The 24,476-nt window shown below is 54.8% G+C and overlaps 1 protein-coding gene across 1 annotated transcript; it reads left to right on the top strand.

The window, feature by feature from the left end:
• The first annotated feature begins 1,658 nt into the window (after positions 1 to 1,658).
• FOXL2 (forkhead box L2) lies at positions 1,659 to 3,767 on the top strand. The gene has a single exon (XM_009568986.2). The coding sequence runs from the start codon at positions 1,982 to 1,984 to the stop codon at positions 2,897 to 2,899; it is 918 nt and encodes a 305-aa protein (XP_009567281.2). The 5' UTR covers positions 1,659 to 1,981; the 3' UTR covers positions 2,900 to 3,767.
• Positions 3,768 to 24,476: the final 20,709 nt, after the last annotated feature.

Genomic DNA, 24,476 nt, shown 5'->3' with positions numbered 1-24,476 from the left:
TCCAGCACGGGCGGGTCGAGGCGCTCCCGGGGTGGTGTCGCGGTCCCTCCGCTCGCTGCCCGCACCCCCCTCGCCGCGACATCCCCGAGCGCCTCTCAGACTGCGGTTCCCCGCCGAACCGCAGCCCCGAAGTCCTCGTGGGGGGCTTTAATGCCCAGAGAAGGGCGCAACGGGCGAGCGGAGCCCCCGCCGGTGCCCGCCCGCGCGCCGGTAGGTCGAGCAGCCGAGCCCGGGGCTGCGCCCTCACCTTTACCGCCGCTCGGTCGCCGCTTCCAGCGCTGGACTGAGCCTCTGCCCCGGTGTTCATCCCAAATCCCGCTCGGCGGGGCTGTCACAACCCCCTAGCGAGCCCCTCGGGTGTTAAACGCCCTCTGCGAGCGAGCCAGCCCCGGTACGGAGCTGCCCGCCCGGCTGCAAAGGAAGGAATCTGCCATTTGGCGGAGGTGATGACACACGCGGCTCTGCTGCTACACCTGCCCCTCGCCGCGGGTGAAAGAACCGGCCCCGGGACACGGCAGAAAGAACGGACCCGGCAGCGCGGCAGAAAGAACGGGAGCCGGCGGAAAGAACGGCCCCGGGAGCCCCGTCGGCCCCGGGAGCGCAGCCGTGGCTCGGGGCTCGGCTCCAGGCTCAGCCCCGCGGGGTCGGTGTGGGGCCCGGGGAGGCTCGGGGGGGGCTCCCGCTGCATTGCGGGAAACCCATCGGCCTCCTTAGTGGCACCGAATTGATGCAGCCCAGGGGTTAGGGGTACGCGTTTCTCCGCCGGTGGGAGATGAGGGATTCGTTAGAGGGCTATAGGCGATGAATCGTGTTTTAATCGAGAAGCGTAAAGATCTGTAGGAACACAATAGCTCCCCGAAGGGTTAAAATACGCGTCTACATCTTCCACCGCCTTCACCGACGAGCAGCCTCTCCCGGGCAGAGCAGCTGGGATCCGTGCGGGGATGTCTCGGCCCCGACACCCCGAGCGAGGGCTGCGTTTCGTTACGAAAACCGATGCTTGTGCTCGGGCCCGCTGCCTGCTCGTGGAGAGCCCGTGCGTGGACCAGGGGGTGCTAGAGGAGGACGGGATGTTATAGACGACGGGGTCGGGGAGCGCCGGGGGCACGCACGCTGCTGCGGGAGCAGCCGGAGACGCGGGGCACGGGCAGGAGCGCTGTGTCACCCCTCTGCTAAGCGTGTCACCCCTCTGCTCGCCGTGTCACCCCTCTGCTAAGCGTGTCACCCCTCTGCTCGCCGTGTCACCCCTCTGCCCGCCGTGTCACCCCTCGGGGCGCCCTCCCTGCCCCGCGCTTCGCCTTCGGGGGGGGCAGCATCGACCCGTCCCCTCTGCCTCCCGCAAACCAGTGCTGCGGGGAGCGGAGCGGCCGTCGGTTGGCGGGGCCCGCGGCCAACACCTATAAAGGCGCCGTGCGCGGCTGGACGTGCGACAGCCGCGGCAGAGCAGCCCCGAGCCGGGGTCCCGGGGCGGGCGGCGGGGCTCGCCCGGTGCCCCCCCCCCTCCGCGGGGCTGAGCCGTGCCGCGGGGGGAACGCGGCCGTGCCCCGCGGCCGGCGGCGATAGGGGAGCGGCTCCTGACGAAAGCGGAACTCGGCCCGGCCCGTACAAATCAGAAAAGAGCTTCGGCCGCCGCGGCAGAGCCCAGCGGAGCCCGCGGGGGCAGGGACGCCGCCGCCGCCGCGCTGCACGGACCCGCGGCGCCGCCAGAGGCGCATCCCGGGCTCCGTCGCGGTCTCCATCCTCGGTCTCCGTCCCGGGCTTCGTCCCGGGCTTCATCCTCGGGCTCCGTCTCGGACTCCATCGCGGTCTCCATCCTCGGTCGCCGTCCACGTCTCCGTCCCGATCTCCGTCCCGGTCTTCGTCCTCGGTCTCCATTCCTGTCTCCATCCTCGGTCTCCCTCCCGGACTCCATCCCGCTCTCCATCCCGGCCCCGGCTCCCCCCGCCCCGGGACGGGACGGCCGCGGTCCCCGCACCGCAGCATGATGAGCGGCTACCCGGGCGGCTCGGAGGACACGGCGGCACTGCTGGCTCATGAGAGCGGCGGCAGCAAGGAGCCGGAGCGGGGCAAGGAGGAGCTGAGCGCCGACAAGGGCCCCGAGAAGCCGGACCCCTCGCAGAAGCCCCCCTACTCCTACGTGGCCCTGATCGCCATGGCCATCCGCGAGAGCGCCGAGAAGCGCCTCACGCTCTCCGGGATCTACCAGTACATCATCAGCAAGTTCCCTTTCTACGAGAAGAACAAGAAGGGCTGGCAGAACAGCATCCGCCACAACCTCAGCCTCAACGAGTGCTTCATCAAGGTGCCCCGCGAGGGCGGCGGCGAGCGCAAGGGCAACTACTGGACCCTGGACCCCGCCTGCGAGGACATGTTCGAGAAGGGCAACTACCGCCGGAGGCGAAGGATGAAGCGGCCCTTCCGACCGCCCCCGACCCACTTCCAGCCCGGCAAGAGCCTCTTCGGCCCCGACGGCTACGGCTACCTCTCCCCGCCCAAGTACCTGCAGTCCACCTTCATGAACAACTCGTGGCCGCTGCCGCAGCCCCCCGCGCCCGTGCCCTACGCCTCCTGCCAGATGTCTGGCGGCAACGTCAGCCCCGTCAATGTGAAAGGACTCTCGGGCCCGGCCTCCTACGGCCCCTACTCGCGGGTGCAGAGCATGGCGCTGCCCGGCATGGTGAACTCCTACAACGGCATGGGCCACCACCACCACCCGCACGCCCACCACCCGCAGCAGCTCAGCCCCGCCAGCCCCGCTCCTCCCGCCGCCCCGGCGGCCAACGGGGCCGGGCTCCAGTTCGCCTGCGCCCGCCAGCCCGCCGAGCTGTCCATGATGCACTGTTCCTACTGGGAGCACGACAGCAAACACGGCGCCCTGCACTCCCGCATCGACATCTAGGCGGGCTCCGGCCCCGCCGCCTCCTCCCTCCTCCTCTCTAGCCAAGGACTATCCTCTCTCTCTGCGCCCAGACTCTTGCGGGAGCCCCGCTCGGCGTTAGGTGAACGTAGGAGCCGGTGCGGGGCGGCGGTGGGAGTGCGGGACCTGGAGCTCTGCCGCTCGCGAGTTGCTGTGAGCGGCCGGGGGATGGGGGGGAAACAGGGCATTAATTACCTGCTGAGCCCGCAGAACGCGGCTCCTTTCTAACTCGGCCCTTATCTTCTCGGGCTCGGCGAGAGCAAAGCGGAGCCGGTCCCTCACCGCGGCGTTTCGCGTGCCCCGTCCTCCTCTTCTCCTCTTTCCTCGGTCTGCAAAGAGCTGCGCTTCTTCCGAGCTGGGGCTTTTCCTCAAAATAGTACTTAGGTGGGGGCTGCTGTGACAGCAGGAGATGTGCGAGGTTGCTGGTTATTAGAAACCAACGAACAAAGCCTGCTGAGGTCACTCGTGAAACGTTTCGGCAGCAGTAAATGTATTTTTTAACGGAGACAATGTCCTCTGAGGTCTTAAAAGTAATTTTAAACAGGTCTAAAAAAATATTTTGATGTTATAAAAAAAAAGAAAAGGCGGATTCCTATAAATTAGAATATTTTCCGTGTGCATATTATTAATAATAACGAAAGTTTTAAGTATCTTCGTGTTTTTTGATTCCGAACCTGGTCCAAAATGGATTTTCTGATAGATTCTGCTTTTGAATGCTTGCCCTTTTTCTTAAAACGTTTGGATCCTTCGATTTTACATAGATTAATGTGAAAAAAAAAAAAAAAAGAAAAAAAAAGAGAAAGAGAGAGAATAGCGTTTGTAATCCAGGGGCCAGTTCCTAGCGATTTTGTACCCGTTTATGTAAGCTGGTAGATGCTGTGGCGTAGTAGCATTTTGGGACCAACTCCTCTAGAGTGAACTAGCACTTTTATTGTACTTTCTAGCGTTGTAAAGTCTCCAATAAAACGCCTTTCCTCCTTTCCACCTCGTTTGATTTCTCTCCCTTGCTCCGGGATGGCGAGGCGGGCTGCGCTCCCGGCCTCCATCGAGTACCGAGGCTGGCGGGGAGCTCGTTCTCCCGCAGCGAGGATGCGGGGCTCGGCTGGTCCCGGGCTGGAGGGCAGCTCGCTGCCTTGGAGCGGGGATGCGGGGCTCCGTTTGTCCCGGGCTGGAGGGCAGCTCGCTGCCTCGGGGCGAAGCTGTACCGGAGCCGAGCGCTGCCCCGCTCCGCCGGGGCTCCCGCAGCCTCCGCGCACGGCACGCGGGGATCGGTCGCCTCTCGGCCTCGGGGAAGGCCGGGGAGAAGCGCTGCGGGCCCTGCTGCAGCCCCGGGCCTGGAGCAGGAGCTGCGGGGAGAGAAAGGAGCTGCGGAGCGAGGGGATGGGGAGAAGGGAGCTGCGGAGAAGGGAGCTGCGGAGCGAGGCGCGGACTCTCCCCGCAGCTCCTCTCCCCGCAGCTCCTCTCCCCGCAGCTCCTCTCCCCGCAGCCCGGCCGGTGCGGGGAGCGCATTCGGGGCGCGGTTTTCTGGGCCCTGCCCGGGGCAGAGACACACGGCCCCGCTCTCAGGGCCCGGGGAGCGCAGGGCGAGCGGCAAGGGCTGCAGCCTCGCCCCCGCGGGCTCGGGCCCTGCCTGCCGCTTGTTCCGCAGGCGCTGCCGGCCCCGCTCGGGCCTCCGGCTGCAGCGGGGCTCGCCAGGGAAACCCCCCCGGGGGCTCCATCGCGGGGAGCCGTGCGGGGCTGAGCAGCCCTCGGGGTCCCGGGCTGCCCTCCGTGCGGCTCTGGGCCCGCCGGGCCGGGCTCTGTCCGCCTGCCGGGACTCCGCTTCCCTCGACCCCCGGCAGCACCCGGCGCGGGGCATGTTTGCACGATCGTTTTCCGTATTTTACAAACAGAGGCGACACCGAGTATGAATTCGTGTGGTTTATTTAACAGCCACCGTGCCCTGGGCACGGCTGCTGCCCTGCGCTCCCCGGCCCGGCCGGAGGGCACCGGGAACCGGAGCTCTGACCGGGGAACCGGAGCTCGGCCCGGGCCGCATCGGGACCCCAGCCCTGCACAGCGGCTCCTGCAGCCGGAGGAGCGGGGCTGCGGCGGAGCTAAGGCTGCTGCGGGGATCAGGGCTGTGCTGCGGGATCAGGGCTGTGCTGCGGGATCAGGGCTGCTGCGGGATCAGGGCTGATGCGGGGATCAGGGCTGTGCTGCGGGATCAGGGCTGCTGCGGGATCAGGGCTGATGCGGGAATCAGGGCTGTGCTGCGGGATCAGGGCTGCTGCGGGGCTGGGGCTGCTGCGGAGCCAGGGATGCTGCGGGGATCAGCGCTGCTGCGGGAATCAGCGCTGCTGCGGGATCAGGGTTGCTGCGGGGATCAGGGCTGCTGCGGGATCAGGGTTGCTGCGGGGATCAGGGCTGCTGCAGGGCCGTGGCTGCTGCGGGGATCAGGGCTGCTGCAGGATCAGGGTTGCTGCGGGGATCAGGGCTGATGCGGGATCAGAGATGCTGCGGGGATGAGGGCTGCTGCGGGGATCAGGGCTACTGCGGGATCAGAGATGCTGGGGGATGAGGGCTGCTGCGGGATGAGGGCTGCTCGGGGCCCCCGGGGCAGCCCGGGCTCCTCTGGCCGTGCCGCTGGCTGCGGGCAGGGCTGTGCTGCGCGAGTAGACACACACAGCGCTCACCTTGCGTCCCCCTCCCGCCCCGGCTGTTTAACACCGCCTGATTCCTGGTATTCTTGTCCGTGTTTTAAGTGATAAAAAAGTCATTTCCAGTCCCATGGTCCGAGTTTCACCCCGAACTCATTGAAAAGAGAGTGCGGTGTCAGGACTGTTTATTATACAACCAATTAAAACAGGAAAATATGCAAAGGCTTCATTCAGCGAGATCCGGCTATTGTTAAGCCGAAAACGATATTTTTGTTTCAAAAATAATAAAAAAAAAAAAGGTACATTTGTTACTTAAAAAATCTCCGCTCTGCGTGTGTGACGGCCGCGGCTCCGGCCGCTCACCCCGTGCCCCGGCGGCCGCAGCGCCCGGAGCTCCGGTGGCCCCGGCAGGAACGGGGACCCCCTCTTTCCCCCCTGCGGAACCCGTGCCGGCCACCCCCAGCCGCCGTGGGGCTTCGAGGGGTCTTCATGTACCTCTCAGCCGCGCCTTATGGCTGGCCGTGCAGTCAGTGTGTTTTTACAAGCGGGGAAACTGAGGCACGCCAAGAGTGAATCACTACTGACTGGAACGGGCAAAGGTCAGGTTTTCTGCATCCAATGCTCACTTGAACCACAGTCCCGTCCTTCCTCCCGGCGCTGCCCGTGTCCTCCCATAACAAGACACAGTATTTAAAAGCTGGAGCGCGGGAAGCTCTGTGCAGGTGAGCACTGGTGTTGCTGCTCTTCTGTGGTGCTTGTTTGAAAATCCCAACGAATTTTCATCTCGCTAGGCAATGCCCAGTCGTGAATTTGTCTCCATTCTCATAGAACATGGTGACAAAATATACCGTGAGGGCGCGTTCTGTATCCACCCGTGTGCACCCCGCAACAGCCCGTCCCAGGGGCTGCGGGCACCCCAGCTCTGCGGGGCTCGGTGCGGTGGGGCTGAGGGCACTCCCGGCTCGGTGCGGTGGGTCTGGGGGCTCCCCCAGCTCTGCTCGGTGCGGTGGGTCTGGGGGCTCCCCCAGCTCTGCAGGGCTCGGTGCAATGGGTCTGAGGGCTCCTCAACTCTGCTCGGTGTATTTGGTCTGGGGGCTCCCCAGCTCTGCTCGGTGCAGTGGGTCTGGGGGCTCCCCGGCTCTGCTCGGTGCAATGGGTCTGGGGGCTCCCCAGCTCTGCAGGGCTCGGTGCAATGGGTCTGGGGGCTCCCCCAGCTCTGCTCGGTGCAATGGGTCTGGGGGCTCCCCGGCTCTGCTCGGTGCAATGGGTCTGGGGGCTCCCCCAGCTCTGCTTGGTGCGGTGGGAGCTCGCCCCGCAGCGGGGGTGCGGTGGGGGGTTCCTCCCGCCCCAGCAGCGGCCTGGGAAGCGCTCACCGAAACAACCGCTCGGTGTGGCCTCCTCCGAGGCGTTTGTTTTAGTCCTTGAGCCCTATTGAAAACCTCAGCCCCGCTCCTCGGCGTTGTTTACAGCCCGCGGGTCCCGCTGCCCTTTGGAGGAGCCCTGCGGGGGACTTGGAAAGCGCGACGGAGAGCGATTAACGAAACCAGAGGCGGGAAGGCGGAGGTGATCAATGAGATTTCATTTAGAGTTTACTCGGATGGACATCTTTTTCCTTTTTCTCTCTGTAAGTTTAGAAACCGCACGGTTCTTCTTAGCCAAAGCGGCAGCCGCGGGGCTCCGTGGGGCTGCAGGGAATTCGTTCAGCCCTTTCATTCAGGGAATTGGTGTTGCCCGGGGCAGAACACGGCTCCCGACACTCGTGCTGCTCCCGCACCGCGTGCGAACGCCCTGAGCATCCCCGCAGGGTGGGATCCCAGAGGGAAGCGCTGCTCTCCCTGCCCTCCAGCCCGTTTTTTCCCAACCTGTGGGAGCAGGAGCCGCCTCCGTGTCCCCGCGGATGCCACCGGCTCGCTGTCAGATGAATGTCTCACCTACATTCGTTTAATTTCTTTCTCTCTGTCTCTCTCCCTCTCTCCCCAGTGGGATCCCCCTCTCCCCAGACCACACGAATAGCTAATTCGGAGCAATTCCGAAGTAACGGGACGGAACGCCGCGTTTCTCGTTTTCCCAGCAGATTTCGGTGGCGTGAGTGGATCTGACCCCAGGGAAGGCTTTCACCGGGAACTCGGGCGCTCGGTGCCTGGAAAACCCCGAGGCCCCGCTCGGTGGGCTCGGGAGGAGAAGGGGGAAAGGGTCCCCGGTTTCCAGGCTGTCGGGGCGGGAGAAGCCTCGGGCGCTGGAGGCTCCGCCGCCGAGAGAGCCCCCGGCGACCTCGTGGTTAGCACACGGCGCCTGTTCCCTTGGTTTTCCCAATGATAAGTGCGCTATTATTATTATTATTATTATTATCATTATCATTATCATTATTATCGATTATTATTATTATTATTATCATCATCATCATCGTTCTGTTCTGCGAAAATCCCAACAACTGATAAAGGACAAGGCGAAGCTGAGCACCGCATGAGGCGCGATGTCCCGAGTTATCGAAAGGGGGAAGAATCTCGAAGGAGTCACCCGCGAGGCATCTTTTTTTCAGGTGTTGTTTTTAACGAGATGTAACGAAACTATACAAAAAAAAAAAGCAAAAAAAAAAGCCTGGGGGAGGCCAGGAGGGTCTCGGGACAGGAGATTTCCCCCAGTTCTCCCGGGATTCGTTGTCGCGGGTACCCCAACCCGTGCCCCGCTCCTTCCAGAGCATTCCGGCCGGGGTCCCCGGGGGGGGCAGCGCGACACAAACCCCCAGGAGCTTCGATTCGTTCCTCCCGGATCGAGAGATGCCTCCGGGATACCGGTACATTCAAAAAGAAGCAGATTTGAAAGCGAGCAGGAGAATCCATAAGGTCCTTTTAAAGGTCGCTGCCATCTCCCGCGGCGGAGCCTCCCGGGCGGGCTGCTGCGGTGCCGGGGAGCAGCTCGGGCCGGGCTGGGAGCCCCTCGCTCTGGGACAGAAATGGGAACCACTTGTTCAAACATCCTCACGTCCCAGCATCCCTGCGAGCCAGCGCTGAGCGGATTTCCCCCCCCCTTCCCGGAGCGGGAAGGGAGCGGGGGGATTACAGGGAGGAATGTCTGCTCAGGCTGCCGCAAGCACCATAAGATTTCGGTTTGCCTTTTTTTTTTTTTTTTTAATTATTATTATTTTTCCCATCAGTTTTTCCATTCCTTGAGGAAATTTTTTCAGAATCTGAATCAAAGTGCATTATTCCAACTTTTTGGTTTTTTTCTGTTGTTTCGTTTTATCTCAGCCACTTTTCATGTTTTCATTTAAAAGTGACGGCTCTGGTGGAACTCTGGGCTGTTTCCCATTAGAGGCGGGGAGTTCACCGCCGCGCCTTCCTCCTGCTCCACGGGACGCGCTTGGAGCTGGAAGCAGGAATCCCTCCCGGTGCGGGAATCCGCCGGCTCCCGCTCCCGCACCGCCCTGCATCGCACCGCACCGCCCGCTGCTGCCCCCTGCGGACCTCGCACCCCTGCATTGCACCGCCCTGCATTGCACCGCCCTGCATTGCACCGCACCCCCTGCCCCGCACCCTTTGCACCGCACCCCTGCATTCCCCCTCACCCCTGCATTGCACCGCACCTCCTGCACCACACCCCCTGCATTGCCCTGCACCTCCTGCATTGCACCGTCCTCCCTGCATTGCACCGCACCGCTCTGCCCCACACCCCTGCATTGCACCGCCCTGCATTGCACCGCACCCCCTGCCCCGCACCCTTTGCACCTCACCCCTGCATTCCCCCACACCCCTGCATTGCACCGCCCTGTATTGCACCACACCCCCTGCACCGCATCCCCTGCATTGCCCCGCACCCCCTGCATTGCACCCCCTGCCCCGCACCCCCTGCATTGCCCTGCACCCCCTGCATTGCCCCGCACCTCTTGCATTGCACCCCCAGCCCCGCACCCCCTGCATTGCCCTGCACCCCTTGCATTGCCCCGCACCCCCTGCCCCGCACCTCCCGCCCTGCACCCCTTGCATTGCACCCCCTGCCCCGCACCCCCTGCATTGCCCCGCCCCGCCTGGCCCCGCCGCTGCCCCCGTGCTGTTCCTCCGCCGCAGGACGGTCTTTGGCCCATCAGGAAATGCGGGGATCGCTGAGACGCAGAGGCGCAGGTGCCCATCTCTCCTGCCCTCACCTCCCTCGCTGAGGTTCTTCTGCGGTTCTGCAGGGATTGCAGCATCCCGACAGCCGCTGTTCCCGCTGCTCCTGCCTCCCACACCTCTCACCCCGCTCCTCTCCTCTAAGGAAAGCCCCTCTCGTGAAGAGCCCTCCGGAGCCCCTCAGCCCCGCAGAGGATGGGTGAAGTGCTGGGCAGGAGGGTTCCGAGGGGTCAGGGATCCGCACGGCCAGCTTTTCCTGTAATTCTGTGCAGGTCGCAATATATGTTTGTGAAAACTCCTTTGGCCTGTAACCATGGACAATAGGCTTGTACGCACAAGTTGATGTTTTTGGTGATGCTCTTTCACTTCATATTCTTTAGGTCTCCAAAAATCACTGTGTGTGGTCCATTGATCTTGAGCGAGTGAGTACATTTGTGATTGCAAAATGCAAAAAAGGAAAGGAAGATAAGGGCTGGAGCACCTCCCATGTGAGGACAGGTTGAGAGAGTTGGAATTGTTCAGCCTGGAGAAGAGAAGGCTCCAAGGAGACCTTACAGTGATCTTCCCGTACCTGAAAGGGCTCCAAGAAAGCTGGAGAGGGGCTGTTCACAAAGGCTTGTGGTGATAGGATGAGGGGCAATGGGTATAAACTGGAGAGGGGCAGATTTGGACTGGACATAAGGAGGAATTTCTTCCCCATGAGAGTGGTGATGCCCTGGCCCAGGTTGCCCAGGGAAGGTGTGGCTGCCCCATCCCTGGAGGTGTTCCAGGCCAGGTTGGATGGGCCTTGGGCAGCCTGATCCAGTGGGAGGTGTCCCTGCCCATGGCAGGGGGGTTGGGACTGGATGATCTTTAAGGTCCCTTCCAACCCAAACTGTTCTATGATTCTATGTAGGTTAAGGGAATATCCCTTTCCATGCGTTTCTCCACCTGTTACTGCCCAGGTACAGGAGAGCTGCTGACTTATAGCGGCTGCTTGTAATTCGCGCAACAACATCAGCAAGTGCTGCAGTTCCTCGTGCAGCAGGGCTTAAGGTGCTCACAGGCTGTTAGAGCCGACATGCATTCTGGTATTTTTTCATGATCAACTATTGCCTTCTATTTGAAAAAGAACAGAATATTTATAAACTATTAGGAGAAGCAGAGTTTGCAGGAGAAAATCTAGTGCTGTGGATTGTAGAGCAACACAGGCACGGTGAAATAATTTATGCCGAAGCAAGAAGGTAGCCCTGGCTTTCTGTGCACTGACATGAACCCCTCACTGCTGCTTGGGACCGGACCCTCCTCATCTTGGGGCTGGGCAGGGGCTGGGCAGGGGGATTTGTGCACTGGCAGCACAACTGCCAGGGATTCCCTGTGTTCCTCGCGTCTGAACTGGCTGAGAGAAGTCACAGACATGACTCTTTGTACCTCAGCGGTTGTCCCAGCTGCAGGATGAGCTGTGGGACTGTTGCTTCTATCGCTGACATAGAAACATTGACTGTGACCAAATCCCTGAAGTCTTCAGCTGCCTGGATTTGATGCGGTGAAGCCGCCTTCCCTTTCATTCCTGCTCTGAGGGTGGGATGTCACTTTGCAATGGGAGGGACTGAGTGAGAGGAGCTCTTTGCAGTGAGCAAATGTAAATGCTGAATTTTCCAGGGCTGGTTTTTCTTTAGATCTTTGGTCTTTTGAGCGACAAAGAGCAGAGCAGACCTGAATTGTGGTCCCTCTGAGCACCTGCAGCTTAAGCCAGCGCAGTGGGAGGTTGGAGTGCTGGCTGTTTCCGAGAGAAAGTGCTCACCTTACGCTGGGAATTCCAGGACTGGGAGGGTTTTTTTCCAGTTTATAGCTATTGTTATTTTTTCTCCCCTTCAGGTGCTGCAGCAGTGCCACTGTACATGAAGAAGCCTCAGCTCCTGAGAGCCCCAGCTCAAACTATTTCTGTGATGCTTCCATCCTCTTGGCTCCCACAGGTGGGAGGGCGCCCTGCTCACAGAGAACTTGCTGGGACCGATGCTTCAGCACACAGCAACAAGGTCAGCACAGCCTCGCCGTGTTAGGTGCGCATTTCTACTTCTATTGGCAGTTAATAGCACTTCTTTTCTTTATCCTGAGTGTCAAGTCGCTGTAGTACACAAGTCACTGTGATACACAAGACACAACTGTCACGATTTCACTTCTATGCTTTGCCCCAGAGGACTGAGTGAGGTGGATCGTTTGCTGGTGGTCACTTAGCGTTTTCTGGCGAGCGATCGGAATGAAAGCTCATCCCCTTGAAACCTAGGTGGGGCAGAAAAGATACAGCTCCACGCACGGCTGTGTTTTCAGACTGCTTGAAGGGGGGTGCATGTGGATATGGCACCCGTGGGTCTGACACAGTGAGAGAACTGTTTTTCTGCATCACTTCCATTATGGTTAAGATGTGAAATGAGCTCCATGTGGCAGCAGGCAAAGGAAAGGGGGAAAAAAAGCAGGACTCTCCAAAAGTTTCAGTTATCCCTTGCAGCGATATTACAGCATATTCCACTCTAATTGAATCAGTGTGAGAACTCTTCCCCTCCGTTCAGATCAGTGCTAGTCTCTGTCCGCTTTTCCCTGGAGATGCAGACATTTGATACAAAGATGTGTCGGGGACACCCACACCTAGGAGAGGATTTTAATGTTCCATTTAATGCTATAACTGCCAGAAAGGAAATGCCAATTCTTACATGCCTTTGCCAGAATCCACTATGATTTTCTCCCCTTCTTTACAGACTTGGCACCAGGGGGTGATGCAGGAAAATTTTGTCTGAGTAAAGGCTGCTAGATCTGCTCTGAGGGCGCAATGGGTTAATTGATCATTTCTAGAGAGTTTGTTGGCATGAATCAATAAACGTTAGAAATACTAAGTGGCGTCTGGGAAGAGCCGTTAGCAAGGCTAGTGATGATGGAGAAAGGACATGGTCTTGAGGGTGCAGGAACTCTACAACCCTGTTAGTCCTGGTGGGAATCACCTGTGAGTGCTTTTCCACCTGTGAAAGGACTCCAGGCAAAGTGCACTCAGCACGGTGGGCCCTCATTCATCACATTTACGGAGTATTTTTAGAGGTGTGGAGAGAGCTTCTGCATGTTTCAAAGCGTCGAGACTATTCCATCGCAAAAAGTTAATTGACAGCTCAGAAAGCAAAAGCAACTGATACCCAAATACACGTCTGTTCTGTAAGTATTCACATGTGCGAAACAATACGTGATCCACAAAAACATGTGGCTCGTGCATCAAATACATGGAATCAAGTTGAATTACGAAGACTTTGAAAAGGTCCTCGGTTTAAATGCTCACGGCCCTCTGAAATGTCCAGCTAAGTTTAGTGCAGCAATTAAAAACAGATCAATTGTCAGGATGCATAGACCAGAGGCAGAGTTAATTGAGTATGAAAGAAATGAGTGACTGGGAGGGAGGTAGAAGAGCGGGAGCAGCAGGAAAGAGCAAGAATGAGTGGGAGATGAATTGCTAATAAGGGGGGTTAGGGAGAGCCAGGAATAGAAGTGGGGGGGAGAAAGAAGTGAAAAAAAGGAGAGAGAAAAAAATGAAGGAAGGATATGAGATAGGAAAGAGAAGGGGAGCAGCAAGAGAAAATAATTACATTCATTGTGTAATCTGGCAGCTTTCATTTTAGGAGAAGGAAGCCTGGAGCAGACCCAAAGGCTATTGGAAGTATGTGGGAGAATCTTTCTTTGCTAGTTTCATATCTATACATATAGACACACACATGCAATTATACTTTCTAAATGACATAGAAATTGCAGTCCTTCTGAGGATCTTGCACTATGCCCCGGAATTCCACTTTTCCCCATGGTGCCCCACAATGCCCTTCCTCCGTGCTGTGAGCCACGGGTTTCTGGTTCTGTCTGCTGTTTGCTTCTGTCCTGCCTCCTCGGAGCTGGACGTGGTGTTTCTGGCTCTCCTGTTCTGTGGCCCCCAGTGAGACAACCCGATGTGACGTCGTGGCTGGCCGCTGGGATATCCCTGGTGTTTGCAGTCGCTGTTTCATTAAGATGATATTCACGGCAACATTTTAATTCTGTGCTGGCTGATCCGAATCACATAGAATGTTTTACTGTTGAATTAATTGGGAGGAGTGTGTGTAGTTGTTTTTGTCTTGTCTGTCCCTCTACTACATGTGAGCTGCGAGTAACATGGCATAACTTTCCAAGAGTGATATTTGTATCTTTTTATCTATTTGATAGTTTAACAATGATAAATATTGAACAGAAACTTTCTGCCTCCCTTAAAGCAAGCCCTTTAGTTTTCTTCCATACACTGTAGAGAGCTTCCTCTTCTCCAGAGGTATTCTCAGGTCCTCCCATGACAGCATTTGTCCCTTGTCTCTCCAGGGGGTGCACCTTTTTGAGGAGTCTGAGGGATCAGTATGTTGGTAGGTCAGTGATGGATACTTTATTTCCTGGCGCTGTTAGAAATGGCATCTCTATATTTTGTTATGACCTGTACGCTTCATTCCTATGCCCTGTTACAGTTGGTATTGTTTAAATCACCTTTGCTCAGGCACAAAGTGTTCCAGTTTAAGCATGATTCACAAGTTCACTAAACATTACATGGGTAATTGGTGTTTTTTCAGAAAAAAAAAGGCTTCCAGCCATCACTGGACCATTTCTGAGTGTGTTTGGATAGAAACCTGAGTTATATTTTGCCGGTCTCCATCATTTTTTCATTCCTGTTTCATTTCTCGTCATTCTAATAGTCCTGTTATGAAGACAAGAAATAGAAACATGTATGTTTAGCACTTCACAATGTCTTATTGTCTCACTGCTTTTGGAAAAGGGAATGGAAGAGGAAAAACCTCCCATACAGCTATAAACAAACCAGTAGGAAGTGAGTTCACTGTCCACGGGAAAGCAAGGCTCTCCAGCGAAGTAGATTTCTATTTCAGTTGAGGGGAAATGCACCACTGCTCTGGTGCTGAGCAGTTCTTTTCGGCAGGCTGCAATGCTGAAAAACTTCTCAGGAAACCCCAAATGTGCTTTATGTACCTTGGGAGCATTTCTGATGAAGATGGTGATGAAAACAGCTCATAGTCTGCCAGTGTGAAGTCAATGGCAAATTCATATCAAGTTCAGCATTGTACGCTTGAGCTTCCTAGGGAGAAAGAAATACCATACCCTGACTTTTCCAGAGATGTCATTTTTAGTGCCCACTTAAGTCCAACCTCTTCTGGTCCATAGTACTTCCCGAGTTGTTGCTTTCTAACTCTTGGCCTCTGTGGAGTCATCTACCTTGCCCGTGTCTTGGGTATTCCTCTACCTTGTACATCCCTGACCTGCCTCTGGGCACTGTAATGACCTAGAAACCCAGCTGGGTCAAGGGCTAGGCAGGCATCCTCGGGCCGCAGGGGATCAGGAGATTGCCACTGCTAAATACAGTAAAAAAATGGCAGTTGACACTTCTGGGGTGGTTAAAGGGATGAATGGTGTAAAAAAAATCTGATTGTTTTAACAAAAGAAGAGAAAAAAAGAGACAAAATGAAACAAACCAACCAGATAAAAGCTGCTTCTGGAGTCTGAGGCAGAATCAAAACATCATTAGCGAACTGGGAATGAAATGGTTAAAAAGCCCTCCTCTCCCCCCGCCAAAAGTCTCCAGACTTAGTGATCTTTGTGAGAACAGCGAATAAACAGCTGAATGAAGTGTAGCACTGCGGTCATTACTGCTTACTGCATGGTGCAGAAAATGAGTCCTATCCTCAGCTTAGAGCCTCAAGGAGTAACAGTAATGGGTGTAACAGCACCACTGCCTGAGCTCTCCTGGGGACACCTGCAATATCTGTCTCAGCGTGACTAGAGGAAGGGGTTGTAAAGGTTATTTAATGCCTTGAGTTTGGCAAAGCACAAATATAACTGAACATCCTAATTTTATTCCCTTCCTCCAGAAGATGGCAAAAGCTGTCTGGGCTTGACACAGACGGAGAAGAATGTTTAAGGACTGTTTGCGCTGTATTCCAATTTCAAGTCACCACTTGTTCAGTGCTCCAGATGGAAGGGTTGATCCCAAGCCCACTGAGATGAGCGGTTGTTTGGAGCAATCAGCCGCCCCACCAGCATGGTGTGCGGGCTGAGTACCACATCCAGGCAGCAGAAGGGGCTCCAGGGCTGCCCCAAGGCTGCGTGTGCTGTGGTCACCCAGGGAAGAGGCCAGTGACATCTCCATGGAGATCCCAGCCAGAAATGCAGGTGTGAGAAGTTTAAATTCTGTACACAAAGTCTGGGAGACATGAATTGCAGTATTTGTTAGTGCTCACAATATCACAGACCTTCTGCTGCTGAAAAATCCCTGAAGACTCACTCCTTGAGCACCAGAGAGGTCAGTTCCCACTAATAATGCACGTATTTTGGCTAGGGGAGAGTGGAGAACTTGCACCTTGACTAAAAAAAGGAAAGACTTCATAACAAATATATAGAAACATCAAATTAAGCACAGATTTGGCAACAAGGATTTTTTTTTCCAGCTCAGCAAGGAAGTCTAGAAAAAGGAAAGAAATATTACTAATAAAATCCAAAGAGACGCAAAATGAGGTTTTCTTACTCACAGAGTTAATTTTGTTCCTATATTTAACTGCTCTGGCAGTTTATAACTTCAATATTAGGAAAATGTGAGGGTATTTGAGTAAAGTGATACGCTGAAGTCAAGAGGCTTCCTGGCAGCAGAGAAGGAGAACTGAGGATTGCTTGTTTAAAGGATGCTTCTGAGGTGGTTCAGCTTAAGCTAGTGTTTATGCCATGGTGAAGTTCTAATTTGATTCCAAACGCATTTGTCCTCACAGTTTTTTCAGCCTAAGGGTTTTGACAGCCATCAGTGGGCAGAGCGGACTGTGACCATGCCCTGGGAAAGGAGGGGAGCAATGGGCCAGTTTGGAGGATGCTATGGACACCCCTGCAAAAGCCGACATGCAGCAACCCATGCTAACAACACAGCAGCCCACGACGGCTATTGCTCTCCTTAAATCTCCCCCAAGAGGAGGCAGGCGGCATCCTGAGTCGGCAGAGCACTCCAACTGCCGCCTTAGATACCTTGCAGAAGGGCAGGACCAGAGGTGGTGCAAGGACACGTGAGCTGCTTTTACACTGAGGTCTGGGATTTGGACAAAATGCTGCCATTTGAGCACACATTTTTTCCTTTGGGCAGTGTTGAGTTTACCGACTGACATTGGTTAAGACTCACAGTAAGGTAGTGAGTGCATCTTTTGCTGTGAGAAAATGTTCGTGTCACAGCTGACTTCTTCGAGGTCATATCCTCATTATTCAAGCCGACTGGGAAATGTTAATAAAGTGATTCCCTGGCCCTCCACTCCCTGAGAAAATGCAACATTATCAGAACAAAAACTTGATTTTTTTAAATGTTGAAGACTCCTAATATGTCTCAATATTCTGTTTCTCACCCAGAAGGAGGGACTCTTGTTATCTCAAGATTTTTGGCTGAGGTGGATTTTCTAAGTAATATAAATGTACAGAAGGAATATTGCCAACTGGCTGTTTTTAGCAACATGAGAAACAATACCCGCCATGGGGAATGACCCTGCATCTCTTTCATGTCAATGACTCAGCAATACTGATTGTCAAGACCCAATTCCAATCAGGTTGGCAGAAGCTCACGAGCGCTGCTGAGTGAGTTCAGTCCTGCCGGCTGCGTCATCGATGGTTTCCCTAGCGGAGAGGCAGAGGAAGCGGTGAGACAATAGCTACAGCGGTAGGAAGCTTTCCAGCCTCACCCCTGCTTCCTCCTGGAAGCAGGGCTATTACCTGCCTGTCCACTCCCCTCTGCTGGGTTCACCTTCCTATCATCCCTCTGCTCTGGATAGAGAGAGACAAGTTCAAAATCCTGCAGGAATGAGATTGCTCGCGAGGTGTGTATTTTCCACTGTGTGGTTGCAAGCTCTGAAGAAGCTGTTGCAGCGTTAGTAGCTCTGCTGCTGCCAAATAAAAGGAGGGGAGCGTTCAGATCTCATAAAGCAAGAGAAGTTAAAGCAGTTTCTGCTTTCTCCGTTATATTGTACATCAACAGGAACGCGGTAAAGTGCTTTTTTTGTACCGTTCAACAAGTGGCATTTCAGCACATTTTGTGAGTGTGCACTAGGAGAGTGGAACATTGCTATATTTGTACTTGCAGATTTGGAATGAGAATAAAAGCTGGACAGATGCAATGCGCACATGGAATGTTTTCCAGAGGGACTGAGGAAATCTAGCATAGTGAAGTTGAGCTGTCTTGAAACTTCAGGCTGTGAATGCTGGGAGACAGAGCATGCACCGGTCTAGAAATGGAACTGAAAGCTGTTGAGACTTGCAGCTGCTTCTCCAAACTGAGTTTAACTGTGGGATCACAGACAGCTTTGTGAAACACTGAAATAACGTGTTTGATTTTTGCAGTTACTCTCAAAATGTGTTGTTCCTTTGTCTTGTCCCCTCAGATACTGGTGGCAGCCCTCTGCCTGGTCCCTTCAGAAGGAGCTGCTGCCTTTGCAAGTGTTGTTTTTAGGGAAGCCAGGCTTTTCCTGCTGGTGGAGCCACAACTCAGTGCTGTCTGGTGGCACCCGTGGTCCTGTGCATCAGCCCCATCTCTCCCCGCGCTTCTATCAGCCATTGTCTGTTGGATCCCTTCTCGCCTGTAAGCGACTCTCTTCTTGTGTCAGGGCCCTGCAGGCACTAACAGGTGCTGCTCAGCCCCAAGAGCCTCACCCGGGACCTCTCTTCCTGCCAATGGCCCAGGAGCCTCTTTCAGCTCGTACCAGAGCCACCAGTCCCTACCTGAGCTATATGACAGCAGTGCTGGTCTCCAGCCGTGGTCACACCCATGTCTGGCTGTGCACCCTGCCGGCCTGGACCCCAACCCACAGACTAACATCGCAGCCCGGTCTCGGACCTGCGTTGGACACCTGCAAGGCACAAGCACGATGTTGGAGTGGTGAGGAGCCAGCAGCCTTGGCTGCTTTTCAACACAGGGGACAGACCTCATGAGGAGGCTAATGTCCCTCATCCTTGAGAAGAGAACGTGAGTTCTGTCTGGCGGCAACAGAACCTGTCCGCATAAGGTGGGGAAACTCCTTCCTGGTAGGCTTGTGCAGGGAGGGACAGGGTGTCCTAGAAAGTGGAGGTGAATTGCAGAGGCAAAAATGGTAAAATCTCCTATTTTCCAGTTTTTCTCCTCAATTAGCTTGTTTGAATGTTGTCTCTCCCTTCTACATTCCCATCTCTGCTCTGTTCTGGACTCTACTTTGCCTTTTTTTTAAGAGTGATGTCAGCTTTCAGATCTCCTTTGCTTCTTTCCCCCATACTCTGCTGTTCCTCTGCCTTGCTTCCAGCAGAGGTTGCTCAGGCTGTCTTTGCAGTTACTGCGGTTCTGAGGAGGTGTGAGAGTGCACTGCTTTCTTCCCCTCCAAGGAGGTGTGAGGGTACACCGCTTTCTCTCCCTCCAGAAGGCCTTTAAGCTTTTATTTTTGATAGGAGAAGCCGAGCTGAGCATCTCAGACAAGTCCACAGCTCCCAGTGGTTTTCCATTGCAATTCAGTCACTTCCCACACTTGGCCAAGCTACCAGAGGATGTGTCTGTTCCCTCCTGAAGCCCAGCCCAATCCCCTTCTTCTCCCAGTGAGATACTGGGGCAAACTGGGGCAGTGCTGCAGAGGGGGCTGCAGCCAGCCCAGCCTCCCAACCTGGGGGTCAGCTTAAAGGCAGTCGAATGGAGTCTGGGCCAGGCAAGGCTGCAGCGGAGGTGAGAACACAGATACAGACGGAAAGGCTTTGGACACTGCTGGAGCCTGGATATTAAAAGAACATTTAATATGTCTCAGTAAAGAACAGATGTGTAGATCCACATTGTTTCATGGTAACGGAAACTACTTTTCACCCCAGGCATGAGGAATTTCTTTCTCAGTAGGTCTGGAGGTCTACTACTATGGAGCACCGGTTTGCAGCTTCAGTGTTAAGGGGCGAGTTGGGCAGAGAGCAGAGCCTTGGGCTCTTAGCGACTGCCCACCAGAGAGCGGTCACCCTGTGCCACAACCTCCAGTGCCTCTGCACCTGCAACATTCAGGTGTTCCAGATGTTAATTTGAAGGCACATAGGGAGGGGTCTGTGACAGCAGGACCTAGTGAAAGGATGGAACTCCATGCCTTTGCCTCTGCTACAGCGATGTGCACGGGAGCCTCCATCCCAGGGTGTTGGGCTGTTGGACACAGCACAGTGCCTGGGCCCGCTCAGGTGGTACTTTGCCATGTCGTGTTTCTGTTAGGAAAGGAGAACCTTCCATGGTCATTTTCTCTGTGCTCATACTCTGAAAAATCATTCTGCTTCCAGATTGAGTAGCTGTCTTGGGCAGAGTCTGCCTTCCAGGTGAGGCCCTGGCCCAGGTTGCCCAGGGAAGCTGTGGCTGCCCCATCCCTGGAGATGTTCCAGGCCAGGTTGGATGGGCCTTGGGCAGCCTGATCCAGTGGGAGGTGTCCCTGCCCATGGCAGGAGTTCGGACTGGATGGGCTTTGAGGTCCCTTCCAACCCAAACTATTCTATGGTTCTATGGATTCTATGATTCTATACTTTCCAGGCTACTCTGTGTTGTTTTGCCATTTGGGCTAGTTTGGAGTGTTTTATCTCACTGTCTAAGTGATTCCACATGAAGACTTCTGAGTGTTGGCTGAGCAGAGGAATAAAAATCTCCATTGTCAGCTCAATCTCAAGCAGAAATACAGGCTGGTTGTAGAATGGATTGAGAGTGGCCCTGAAGAGAAGGACCTGGGGTATTGGTGGGTGAGAAGCTCCACATGAGCTGGCAATGTGCACTTGCAGCCCAGCAAGCCAAACTCTACCCTGGGTGGCATCCAAGGCAGTGGGCCAGCACGGCGAGGGAGAGGATTCTGCCCCTCTGCTGTGCTCTGGTGAGACCTCACCCAGAGCGCTGTATCCTGCTCTGGAGTCATAGAATCATAGAATCACCAGGTTGGAAAAGACCTCTTAGATCATTGAGTCCAACCATTCCTATCTGCCACTAAACCATGCCCCTGAGCACCTTGTCTCCCTGTCTTTTAAACACCTCCAGGGATGGTGACTCCACCTCTCCCTGGGCAGCCTCTGCCAGGGCCTGATGACCCTTTCTGTGAAATTTTTTTTTCTGATATCCAGTCTGACCCTCCCCTCGCGCAGCTTGAGGCCATTCCCCCTGGTCCTATCTCCTGTCACTTGGGAGAAGAGCCCAGCACCCTCCTCTCCACAACCTCCTTTCAGGCAGTTGTAGAGAGCAATAAGGTCTCCCCTCAGCCTCCTCTTCTCCAGGCTAAACAACCGCAGGTCCCTCAGCTGCTCCTCAGTCCTCAGCGCAGGAAGGACATGGAGCTGTTGGAGTGCGTCTAGAGGAGGCCATGGAGATGATCCGAGGGCTGGAGCACCTTCTGTACAAGGACAGGCTGAGAGAGTTGGGGTTGGAGAAGAGAAGGCTCTGGGGAGACCTTAGAGCAGCTTCCAGCGCTGAAAGGGGCTCCAGGAAAGCTGGGGAGGGGCTCTTGACCAGGGAGTGCAGAGACAGGATGAGGTGGGACCGTTTTCAGCTGTAAGAGGGGACACTGAGATGAGAGCTTAGGAGGAAACGTTTCGCTGTGAGGGTGGGGAGGCCCTGTCCCAGGCTGCCCAGAGCAGTGGGGGCTGCCCCATCCCTGGAGGGGTTGGAGGCCAGGCTGGATGGCCCTTGGAGCTCCCGATCCAGCAGGGGGTGTCCCTGCCCGCGGGCGGCACTGGGTGGCCCTGAGCCCCCCTCCGGCCGAGCCGCTCGGGCGCCGCCTCCCGCCAGGGGGCGCCGCGGGGCGCGTTTGGCGGCGGAGGAAACTCGGCTCGGTTTGAACCGCGGGGATCGAGTGCCGTCGGTTAATGATGTGCTGTGGGGAAAGGGACGTTATAATTTAAAATGCTGCCTTTCAAACCGTATTGGAGTCATCTTGTTCTTGTATTATTAAAAGGGGGTAAGCAGTCAGCCTGGAGCTGACAGCAGGGGCTTAAACAGCATGTGTTGGCGTCAAAACGCGTTAAGCGTGAGCCGCGCTTGTGCTGCTGTGACTCGCGCGAGCGTCCAGGCCCTCTCTAGACTCACCTTAAATTTATTGTGTGAAAAAGCAGCTCCTTGACTCAGATCTGACTTTTCCACCCTTTCCATTTCCTTACGTATACCTGTATTCAAACATCAAGACAGGGAAGAGGCAAGCTCCGACCTCCTGTATTGATCCTGTTCATTCCAGGGTGTGCTTATATCAAGTCTTAGACTCCCAGAATCATGGAATCCCTAGGTTGGAAAAGACCTTTGAGATCATCAAGTCCAACCGTACCTGTCTGCTACTGAACTATACCCCTAAGCACTTAATCCACCCGTCTTTTAAATATCTCCAGGGATGGTGACTCCACCACCCCCCTGGGCAGCCTCTGCCAGTGCTTGAGAACCCTTTCAGTGAAGAAATTTTTCCTGATGTCCAATTTGAACCTGCCCTGGCACAGCTTGAGGCCGTTCCCTCTCCTCCTATCGCCTGTCACTTGGGCGAGGAGGCCAGCACCCGCCTCACCACGGCCTCCTTTCAGGCAGCTGCACGCAGAGACCTTATTGCCTTCTTTGACTTTCTCATGCTCCCGTGAAGGCTTTTCTGAAGCTGTTTGCAGTAATACTCAGGTGGATTTTTGGATTAACTGGGAGGAGCAATGTCTGAAAACAACCGTGCCTGATTACTTTACTGAAGTACAATTATCTCTTAAAATACCTGGACTGGGTCAGCCTTTATTTTACCCCTGTAATTGAAATTTGGCTTGAGGTGTTTCCAACTACAGCCAGTAAATAGAGACAAAACCCAGTCCCTCAGCGGGAACTCATTCACCCACGGTCCAGCAATATCTCCAGTGATTTATTTGCTGACTCTTGCTTGGTCATGCACGAGATGGAGCGAGCAGTGGCGAGGACACTCATTAGGAGAGATAGGAGCAGTGGTAAAAAAGCCAGTCCGGCTATTGCTGAACGATTTGGAGAGACGACTGTGTGCCAGAAACTGAAATACGTGCTTATTGGAGAAGTAGGAGGGGTTGTCAAAATGTGTGCATCTTTAAAGAAGCTGGCATGCACATTTTTGTTACCCTTATTCGAGGTTATCCCGAGAGGCCAACTCTCAGGCTCTGCTGAGCTTTGCTTCGGTAATGAGTGGGGGTTCTTCCTCTTTGGATTTTGTCCAGAGAAAGTAGGGAGCAGCTATCGCTGAGACTCCAGCACTGCTCCGAGGAGAGGGTATGGCCAGCACATATGAAAATAAGATAGCATTACTCATTATAAGAAGTGGCAAAAGCTGGCCTGTAGATATCACCGCTGCTTTTCCACTTATGCAGAGTATTGGTCATTTGCCAATGGAAAAAGCTGCCAACTAAAATGTTTTAAGAAAGGAAACACTGTCTGAAGCCTGGCAGTAAATGTTTTCCTTCCCCTGAAATATGTGCTGAACACATATAGAGACGACTCAGAAGTGTCTCCTGCGATTTAATGTTTTGTAATCGTATGGGTGGATTTGTTAACATTTTCCACACTTTGTTCTTTAATAGATAAACATTGTAACTAATCCTCTTCAGTTAGAACAGTAATCAAACATTGAGAACAAGAGATAATGTAACGCAGTTGGGTAAATCCATTAAAAAGGCAATAGTGTAACACTAAAATGCCAACACTATGAATTCTTTGTTGGTTTAAAATTCCTTTGCTGTTCTGCCACTTTCTTTGTTTCTTTATGCTACTGTTTTTTCTTGTAACTGAAAACATCAGATGACCGCGAGCAATGAATCTGAGCGACGTGGCCTCCCAGGATGTGTAGCTGCAGCACTAAGCCCGGCGTTACGGCAGCAACCGGGATCCACGTGGCCGATTGTTTTGCAGACATAATGGTGGCGTATTTATGTATCTCTAAACTTGTTTTTCAGGATCTGTGGCTGCCTGCGTATCGTGAAGCTCGCTGCTGAACAACAGGAATAAAGCACTTGTCAGGCAGAAGCAGTGCGTCACTGCAAAATGGAATTCGCAAGACTAAAGTTTACATGAGGCAAAACCAAAATCTACTGTGCCATTCTATTAGGCAACAAAGGTAATCTGTTATGCAACATAATGAGGACTTGTGTGTGGCAGACGGCAGCAGCTCTTGGGTGCAGGACGTTGACATCAACAAGCACATGCAGCTATAAGAGAATTGCTGTACATAGCGGAGAACTCAAAAGCTTTGTTGTTAGCACAGGGACTTAAAAATCACCAAATAAACAAACAAACCGAGAGCAGTGCTGCAGGCCGTTATGGTCTGGGTAGGACCCTCATTTCCTTTTGGGTTGGTCTGTGTCTCAGACTTGACTGTCAGCCTAGGGGCCATGAGGTCAGGGCTCACAAGTGTCACATGTTTCATGTGGCTCTGACACATTTGGTGGGTCTCCTGCCAGCCTGCAGAACGCCAAGGAAAGAAAGAGTGAAGGGGGAGAAGGAAGATATACCCATAGCACTGTTTATCGCCGCCTCGAAGTGCACGGTGCCTGATCCCACGTGCTTGCTGCTGCCATTAGCGTGTGCACTCCTAGCAGCCAATTATCCCTCCTGTAGGGAGGCAGTGGGCATTCACCTACTCTGCAGATAAACTGCCAGCGAGTGTGCTGTGCACAGAGCTGGGAGTAGAGCCGTGCCTTCCGAAGCAGCGTGTTTCTTCTGCTCACCACATCACCTTTCAAAACAAACCACCTGCTGCTGTGGTCTGGCCTCTCGCTTCTGGTGAGCTGCTCTCTGGCTCCAGAGCTGGGGCTAGACCC

Source organism: Cuculus canorus, chromosome 9 (assembly GCF_017976375.1).
Source record: "Cuculus canorus isolate bCucCan1 chromosome 9, bCucCan1.pri, whole genome shotgun sequence".
NCBI classification, from domain to species: Eukaryota; Metazoa; Chordata; class Aves; order Cuculiformes; family Cuculidae; genus Cuculus; species Cuculus canorus.
This window is presented reverse-complemented; position numbering and strand designations above follow the sequence as displayed.